We start from the raw sequence: 9649 nt of genomic DNA, 5'->3' as shown, positions 1-9649 counted from the left end.
CCATCCAAGGCCTGCCCGGCCTGTCTGGACCATGCCCACGACTTCTTGGTGTTGCAGTCTCCCCATAGCCTTCTAGACCTCCTCCTTGGCCCTCCACTTCCTTCCAGTCTCAACTCTGGCATTTGCATCCACCACTGCCCTGTTGGAGGAGTCCCTTAGCTCCATCACCAGCCTTGTCTTCTCCCGCCTGTAGCCCAGAGTGATAGATTTCAGGGGTAGCTGGAGTGAGTTCCATCCATACAGGCCAACAGCTGAGAAGCACCGTGGCAGGCCAAGCCATTTTCGGATGAAAGAGTTGGCTTTTGCTTCCATCCGGCTTACGGCTGATGACGTGACTTCGCACAGCTTCAGAGGCCACATCCTCCTTGGGTACAGGGTGAAGTGGTAACACCACACCTTGTATTTCTTAGGTAGCTGGCTTGCATCGATCTTGGACAGGCCTTTTGAAAGCTGTTGGAGATTGATTTTTCCCATGTCCTTGTCTGAGAGACCAAGTGTATAGAGTCTTCCCAGGCTTCGGATTGGCTGATCCACAATGCGTGGGATGTCTTCTCCACTGATGGTGAAGGTGACTCTGTTGTTTCTCTCCCCCTTCCACATTGAGAGGCTCCTTGACTTCTGCGGCTTGAACTTCATCCTGGGCCAGGTGATCAGCTCATCCAGCCTCTTAAGTAGCCTGGATGTGCATGGGGCGGTTCGTAGCAGGCAGGTGATGTCGTCCATATAGCTCTTTAGGGGCGGGAGCCTCTGGCCTCCAGGCAGCCGGACACCACCCACCACCTGCCTTTCCCCGATCAGGATGACCTCAAAAGCTGCCACGAAGACGATGGGGGAAATGTAGCATCCCATTGCGATCCCTAGCTCCATATGTTGCCAGCCAGTGGTCACCTTCTTCCGTGCAAAGCACATGTGCATGTCCTGGAAGTAGATCTTGATCAATCAATCAATCAATCAATGTTTATTTATATAGCCCTAAATCACAAATGTCTCAAAGGACTGTACAAACCACCACGACTACGACATCCTCGGAAGAACCCACATAAGGGGACCGAAAGCAATGGATGTCGAGCGGGTCTAACATGATACTGTGAAAGTTCAATCCATAGTTGCTCCAACACAGCCACGAGAGTTCAGTTCAAAGCGGATCCAAGACAGTAGCGAGAGTCCCGTCCGCAGGAAACTATATCAAGCGGAGTCGGATCAGCATCGTAGAGATGTCCCCAACCGATACACAGGCGAGCGGTCCATCCTGGGTCCCAACTCTGGACAGCCAGTACATGGTCCTGATGTCATCTGGGATGTAGAAGAATTCCTTGGCATAGTCTATGAGCAGGTGTTGCACTGACCCATAGGCATTGGCTAGATATATAAGAGATGTTTGCATACTTCCGTGATGGTGCTGGTTATCAAAATGTATGATTTTTATGTTTACATATACAAAAATAACTAAAACCCTTGCATAGGACATAAGAGATGGGAGCACACCTCCGAGATGGCGCCAAGTATCAAAATGTATGATTTTTGGATCAAAACATACAAAATGAGCTAAAATGCTATGATTAAATGTTAGTAACACTTGATGAGAAAGCACACAGCGTGCATGCATCACATGATCACCTTGCAGCTTGGTGTTACCATGAGGACGTGGCCTGCGCCTCACAGGGAGACTGATCCTACGCGGCCTTTCCACGCCTCTGAATTCCACTCCCAGCAGGTGGGGTCACTTGCTGCTGCAGTCACATCAACTAAATGTTCTTTCACGCTGGAGATGAAGGCTTCTTTTACAAGCCTCCATAAATTACATTAGTGGAAGAACTTCAACATTCTCTTCCCTACTTTAGGCACTTTACTGTTAGGTGTGCAATCCGGATATATTCGTCATCATTTTTCAGTATTTTGTATATTCATTTTTATCTTATCGCGGCACAATTATTAGTATGCTATCTTTTTTTGCTACCTATGTTACAGTTAGCTAGACTGACCATACGTCATCTTTTCCCCGGACATGTCCTCTTTTGCGGGGCTGTCCGGGCGGGGTTTCTTAAATGCCTCAAATGTCCAGCGTTTTGTGTAAAGGTTGCGTGGATTTTCAACGTACGTACAGGGTTAAAAAGGGGTTAAATACAAAACCAATTGTGAAGGTTTGCACACAGCGGGTAGTGGATATATTGACAATCAAGGCTTACTTGATCAACAGCCATACAGGTCACACTGAGGGTGGCCGTATAAACAACTTCAACACTGTTACAAATATGCGCCACACTCTGAACCCACACCAAACAAGAATGGCAAACACATTTCGGAAGAACATCTGCACCGTAACACAACATAAACACAACAAAACAAATACCCAGTACCCCTTGCAGCACTAACTCTTCCGGGACACTACAATCCACCCCAATTATGTCACATCAAATATTCCACTTTAAAAAGAATTTTGGTGGAAGATTTTGCATATTTTGTGTGTTTGCCAGAAAAAAACATTGTTTTGTTCGACAAAAAAGGGCGGAAAACAAACAGAAAAGAACAGAAAAAATTAAAATATTTTTAAATGAAGACTAGATCTGAAGTTGATGTTGATCTGAAGTTGAAGTGATTTAAGCGTTAATTATAAAATGTATGTATGCCCTGGCACACCATTATCATCATTCATGACCCAAGCAAAACACTTTTTACACTTTTATACTGAAATAAATACACCTACAACTTATTAAATAAAAACATATAAAAAACTACAAGCAGCGGTAAAGTTTAGATCCATGAAAAGAGAAGAAAGTGAATGAATGTTTATAACTGAATATATTTATATATGCATACAAATTTGTCTTCTTTTTATATTATTTTAATGAATTAAGTAACGTTTATGACAACCTTTTTCCGAAACACAATTTAGAATGTGAGATATAACAGGACAATGCATAAGTTTATTATTTGTTTTGAAAACGCTTACAAAAAAGTGGGACCCCAAAAATTTACTATGGGACCCCATTTTTATGATTCGACTTCCCGATGGCCGGATCCTGCCCGCAGGCCGTAGTTTGGGAACCCCTGTCCTACAGTGTCAAATGTGTGGGGAATATTTAGAAAATCTATAAAAATGAACAAAAACTCAATATAATGATTTCATATCTATTTTGTGCAACAAGTATTGATGGAAAAGTATTTTTTTTTTCAAAGATGTTGATAAACGGTGGCTGTGAGTGGGCCGGTCACGTTGCCGGTGGAAGTGTGTGTGGGAAGGGCAAACTTTCAAACTCACTCCAACCACAAAAGAACACATTTAGTCAAAGTTGTGTCCGTCCGTGGAAGAAGAACATTCTCTCCGTCTCTCCTGTTTCGAACTTTTTTGGACGCGTTCCGGTTCGACGTTGTTTCCTACTTGTACAGTCGCCGAGTGTGTGTGCTACCTGCATCCGCGTTCGGCGTCTTGTTTTCGGATTGGACCCTCCGCGGCCCCGCGGTTGAGGAGACGACGGAGCTCGCCAGCCAGAAAGGATGTTTTGCCGGAATCAAACGACGAGAGCCACCGTGGCCCGCAGCTCGGCTCTTGAAATGGAGATACGACGAGGGAAGTTCCGAAGGAGTCTTTATGTTAATACATCTCAGGTAAGACATTTATCAACGCACCTTGTGGTCTCCATTGCCTCCTCTTCTCTTCACACATCTCATTGACATGTGTTATATATCACTATTTCTTTACTTTACGTCCAAAAATAATTCCCATGTCCTTTGCAGGGCTGGTCTAGTTGATTATTTCTGTGTTTTTTGTTCTTATTTGTGTGAAAGGAGCTTTATACCAGGGGTTCCTAGCCTTTTTGACCCTAACTTTTCCACTACAGAGGGGTCCGGGTCCCAATAAAATATTAACAGTAAACTAGAAGAAGCAATTCCTGAAGGAATTGCATGTAAATGATACAATGCTGAAGTTGAAGTGAAATGCTGACAGAATGTAGTATGAATGTAAGAATAGTTTAAATAATGGGTGTCAAACTCTGGCCCGCGGGCCAAATATGGCCCGCCTTGCAATTTCATTTGGCCCTTGAGGCAATATCAAATTTACATTAGAGCTTGCCCGCCAGTACTATACGGCGGCTCTCCGCTGTAACACTGCATTCGCCGCTAATACTCATACTTGCCAACCCTCCCGATTTTCCAACCATTCTCCCGGATTTCTCCAGATTTCTACCCGGACAACAATATTGGGGCGTGCCTAAAAGGCACTGCCTTTAGCGTTGTCTACAATATGTTGTCACGTCCGCTTTTCCTCCATACAAACAGCGATATATGCGACTTATACACACACTTAAGTGAATGCCACGCATACTTGCTCAACAGCCATACAGGTCAGACTGAGGGTGGCCGTATAAACAACTTTAACACTGTTAGAAATATGCGCCGCACTGTGAACCCACGCCAAACAAGAATGACAAACACATTTCGGGGGAAAACATCCGCACCGTAACACAACATAGACACAACCGAACAAATATTCACAACCCCTTGCAGCACTAACTCTTCCAGGACAGTACAATATGCAACCCCCGCTACCACCTAACCCCGCCCTCCACCCCAACCCCACCCATCTCATTGTTATTTTATTTTAAGATTTATTAACCTGTGGAAAAATGTAATGTTGATATTTACCTCAGAAGGCTGCAAATAGAAAAGAGGCATTCAATGTTTTATTTAAATTGTATTTATTTTACCATTGATGTTTTTTGTTTGTTTTTTTGAAAGTTGATTTTGCACTATTAAGTTATATAAGTATTGCTTGTTCCATATTCAGTGGAAAAGCAAATCAGTGTAGCAAACTGAGCAATAATTAACAATTTATTCATGCAGTTTCTCTTGCTACTTCAAGGCTTGAATGTTTGATTCATTCATTATTGTTATTTTATTTTCAAATGTATTATTAGCCCGTGGAAAAAGTTTATTTTGATATTTACCTCAGAAGGCTGCAAATAGAAAAGAGGCACTCAATTTGTATTCAAATTTTATTTGATATACCATAGATATTTTATAATTATTATTATTATTATTATTTGAAACTCGATTTTGCATGTCACTATAAAATTATATAAGCCTTCCTTGTTCAATATTCAATGCAAAACTTGGTTGGGTCCCTATTATAAGGTTCATTTGTTCAACCCTTGGGCCGCGACTTTGTTCAGTTTTAAATGTCAGCCCACTCTGTATTTGAGTTTGACACCCCTGGTTTTAAAATGTTGGAATGCTTTGAATGTTGAAGAGCTGACGCTGAACTGAAATGCTAATGGAATGTAGGACGAATGTAGAAATGGTTTAAATGTTGAAATCGTTTAAACGCTGAAATGGTTTGAATGTTGGAATGGTTTGAATGTCAGAGTTAGAATTTCCAGGGAAACCGGAATTTGGTGTGGAATTTGGAAAAGTGTTAATTTGAATGTCCGGGATGACAGGAAAGTGTTTATGTTGGAATGGTTTGAATAGGTAGAAAAATGTGGGAATTGTGTAACTTGGAAAAATATCCCATTCATTTCAATGTGAACTTCCTGGAAATTTGGGAATTTTGGAAAAAACTGGATTTTAAAAAAAAGATTAGGAGCATGAATGTCCTGAATGAGTTGAATTGGTTGGTGTTAGAATTGTTTAAATAGGGCAAGAAATGTTGAAATAGTGAATGGTATAACAGAATTTCGGTAAAATCTGGAATGTTTTTGAACTTGGGAAAAGGGTAGTTAAATTTCCAGAATGTTCGAATGTGTTGAAGGTGGAAAGGTTTGAATGGGTTGAAGAATGTGGGGATTGTGGAAGTTTGACAAATGGTCAATTGTTTTTTGAATGAGGATAATGCAAAAAATAAAAAGGAATTATAGGAAATCCTGGAATTTTTTTTTTATTGTTGAAGTAGAGCACACAATTCCTGAACCAGTTGAATATTCAGAAGTTAGAACGGTTTGAATCAGATGAAACATTTGGAAGTTGTAGAACTATGAAGAATGTCCCAATTTCTGAAAAAAATTGGAAATTTCGGGATTTTTTTATAAAATGATAAACAACTTGAATGGTCAGAATAAGTTGAAATGGTTGGTGTTGGAATTATTCAAATCGGTGGAGAAATGTTGAAGTAGTAACATGTTGAATTGAGAAATGGTATTACGGAATTCCCGGAAAACTGTGAAAGTTTCCAGTTCAAAAAACAACTTCCTTTTTTTGTCCTAATTAAGAGGAATGTTTTGACGGCGGAATGGTTGAAATGCGTTGAAAAATGTGAAAGGAGTAGTCGCCAGAATAAGGGTTGGGAATAGGGCTTTGGAAAACCAAAAATTATGGAAAATCCTGGAATTTTTTTAACTTTGAAAAATGATAGTTTGAATGTCCAGGATAATGGAAGGTGGAATGGTTTGAACAGGTTTAAAAACGTGGGAATGGTGAAAGATTGAAAAATGGCTAGTTCATTTTGAATTGGAAAAATTTCTTGGAAAACCTGGAATTCTGGGTAATATGGGAATTTTTGGGATTTATCAAGGAAAAGCCCGCAACAGTTTGAAGTTGGAACAGTTTGAATCGGGTGAAAAATGTGGAAGGAAGATCGCGCCAAAATCTGAAGAAGAAGAATTTGTATAATAAATAGATGAATTGTGGTGTAGAAAACCATGTGTGTGAATGTTTTGGAGCATTCACACAATTAGCAATTCTAATCTTATACAATAATTCCTATACAATGGGCCCAATGGTTGAATAAAGGCAAATGGATTCTTTTTGTTTGTTAAAGACATTTCAGAAGAGTCCAGTTGCATCGATTTAAACTACACACACATTTTTTAACTATTTGACTCAACTCAGAATTTAAATTGATGCTCAGGTTTTGGAATAATAACGAATAATAATGACGAATAATAATGGGGATAGGTTGATTGGCAACACTAAATTGGCCCTAGTGTGTGAATGTGAGTGTGAATATTGTCTGTCTATCTGTGTTGGCCCTGCGATGAGGTGGCGACTTGTCCAGGGTGTACATCGCCTTCCGACCCATTGTAGCTTTGATAGGCTCCTGCGACTCCGAAGGGAATAAGAGGTAGTAAATGGATGGATATATTGTTACAAACGATTGTTAAAAAAATAATTTTTTTGTTGAAAATAAGACAATTAACTGTAAAATATGAATATTTTACTTAAAAATATTTCCTTAAGACATGCACGCCATGATTTTAATAGTCCGGCCCGCGTCTGCACAGGTTTTTCTCAATACGGCCCCTGAGCTAAAATGAATTTGACACCCCTGATTTAACACATAAACCATAGGCTTAGGTCAGGCTGATTAGAAAAAATAAATACTAAGTTAATATACTGCAGAAGAAGGGACTCGTAGTTAAGGATGTATATCAGCAGGATTTTATCGATATTCCTTATTTGTACGATTAGGGTTGCAAAATTCCGGGAATATTCATAGTTGGAAACTTTCCATGGGAATTAACGGGAAAAAATGGGAATTAACAGGAATTAATGGGGAAAAAAAACGTTGAATGCAACATGCTAGATCTTGCAGCATGATTATTAGCTAAAACAACCTGATTTAATGCAAATTCAGTAGAATGTCAACCCTGCACTGTGCATTCCTCCATCACATGTGCAGTGTATTCTTCCATCACATGCACAGATAATTCCCAGCATGCTACACACTACAGCAGGGCAATTGAGGCCACACTAGTATTTGAGCCCATGGACTTCATCAGGTCAGGTAAGTTTTGATGATATCACTGGGGTAAATATATATGATCTATGGCAGGGGTGCCCATTACGTCGATCGCGAGCTACCAGTCGACCGCGGGGGGTGTGTCAGTCGATCTCCAGCCAGGCTTTAAAAAAAAATAGACCTAAAAATTAGTGATCATCAATCTTCACCAAGACGTCACTTAAATGAGATTCACAGTACCGGAGGGTCTTGTGAGATGACGCTGGCTGCTGCAAGATCATTATTATTAAAATATGACCGAGAGGAAGGCGAGAAACACTTTTTATTTCAACAGACTCTCGCGCCGTACCTTCCGTCAAAACTCTAAAGGCCGACTGCACATTTCCTATCTTCACAATAAAAGCCCTGCTTCATGCTGCCTGCGCTAACTAAATACAGAGTCTCGGAAAACTGGCGTGCACAAGCGATCCCTCAGAAAGCTGGCGTGCACATCATTTGTGCACGCCAGCTTTCCGAGACTCTTATTTTTTTAGCGCAGGCAGCATGAAGCAGGGCTTTTATTGTGAAGATAGGAAATGTGCAGTCAGCCTTTAGAGTTTTGACGGATGGGACGGCGCGAAAGTCTGATGAAATAAAAAGTGTTTCTCGCCTTCCTCTCTGTCATTTTTTCATAATAATGAACTGGCAGCAGCCAGCGTCATCTCACAAGACCCTCGGGTGCCGTGAATGTCAATCAAGCAAGCTAGGGAATTTGCCGCCAATGTTTTTCTTGTAAAGTGTATGGAAGCTGGATGAATTAGATGCCAAAAACCAACCACTTTCACGTGGTATTGTACAGAAAGGACCACTTTTTTTCTCCTCCATTTGAAAATGTGGGCGTTATCATCATTACTGTCTGATTCCAATCAATGCAAGTCATCAGAATCAGGTAATACACCAACTTATATTCTTGTCTTTGTGAAAGAAAGACATCTATATGTGTTACACATGCTTGTATTATCATTAAACACATTTAACTTGTTTACAAAAATGTCTCTTTCATAAATAAATAAATATAAATGATATATATAAATGAGGTAGATCCCCTCGAGTTGGTCAATTGAAAAGTAGCTCGCCTGCAGAAAAAGTGTGGGCACCCCTGATCTATGGTATTTAAGTTTAATAGAGGTGTAATTGTGTGTTATTATTTTTGTTTGTTAAAGACATTTCAGAAGAGTCCAGTTGCATCACTTCATCAGATCATAAAATCCACAATCTAAAACACATGTTTAAACTATTTGATGCACAGGTTTTGCAATAATACAAGTATATGGCAGGAAATGTTTTCAATGATATTTTTTTTGTTGAAAATAACCAAATTAATTGTAAAAAAATGATATTTCACTTTAAAGTAGTTCTTGTTTAACTTGACAAAAAACAAATAACCATATTTCTTAACAAAACTCTACTACTGCTTAGCTTCAAAGAGTATAAATTCAGTGTTCAGCTTTATTATGGAACAGGCCTCTAACTTTTCATCACTATGAAAACTATTGTGACAAAAACAAGAGAACTTAGATATTTGTTCTTTATTTATTATATATGACTGGCAATATTTCATTAGTTCTTGTTTTTTGTTTTGTTTGTTTTTACAAAACACACACTCACTTCAGCAGTGTCTTTGTGCCATTTTGTGGTAAAGTGTTGTTAAATAAAAAACACTCAGTTCCTGTTTTTGCACTTCCTGGTTTGTTTTGTTACCATGACTACTCATTAGTTTTTACATGTCACGCGCCTGTCTCACGTTTTGCAGTCGCACACCTGTTTTCACTAATCATGTCTATTATTTAAACCGAAATTTGCCAGGGAGTCAGCCTGGCGACTTCACCTCTTCATGCCATGCCAGCTTATCACACTGTCCATAGTTTCCCTCCTGCCCATGCCACGTAAATGTTTTGGTTCTTTTATGTCACAGTTTTTGAGTTTTGTTTTTTG

At 39.8% G+C, this 9649-nt stretch overlaps 1 protein-coding gene across 2 annotated transcripts in view; it reads left to right on the top strand.

Annotated features, from left to right (window-relative positions):
• The first annotated feature begins 3204 nt into the window (after nt 1–3204).
• The window catches only part of rtkna (rhotekin a), a 220869-nt gene continuing 214424 nt past the window's right edge, over nt 3205–9649 (top strand). For both annotated transcript variants that reach the window (XM_061897575.1, XM_061897613.1), the window contains exon 1: nt 3205–3606. In XM_061897575.1, coding sequence (XP_061753559.1) covers nt 3496–3606 — 111 coding nt within the window. In that variant the 5' untranslated portion in view covers nt 3205–3495. The remainder of the gene's footprint in view (nt 3607–9649) is intronic.

This window comes from Nerophis ophidion, linkage group LG01 (assembly GCF_033978795.1).
Source record: "Nerophis ophidion isolate RoL-2023_Sa linkage group LG01, RoL_Noph_v1.0, whole genome shotgun sequence".
Classification (NCBI taxonomy): domain Eukaryota; kingdom Metazoa; phylum Chordata; class Actinopteri; order Syngnathiformes; family Syngnathidae; genus Nerophis; species Nerophis ophidion.
The sequence above is the reverse complement of the archived record's forward strand: the minus strand, read 5'-3'. Positions and strand labels throughout refer to the sequence as shown.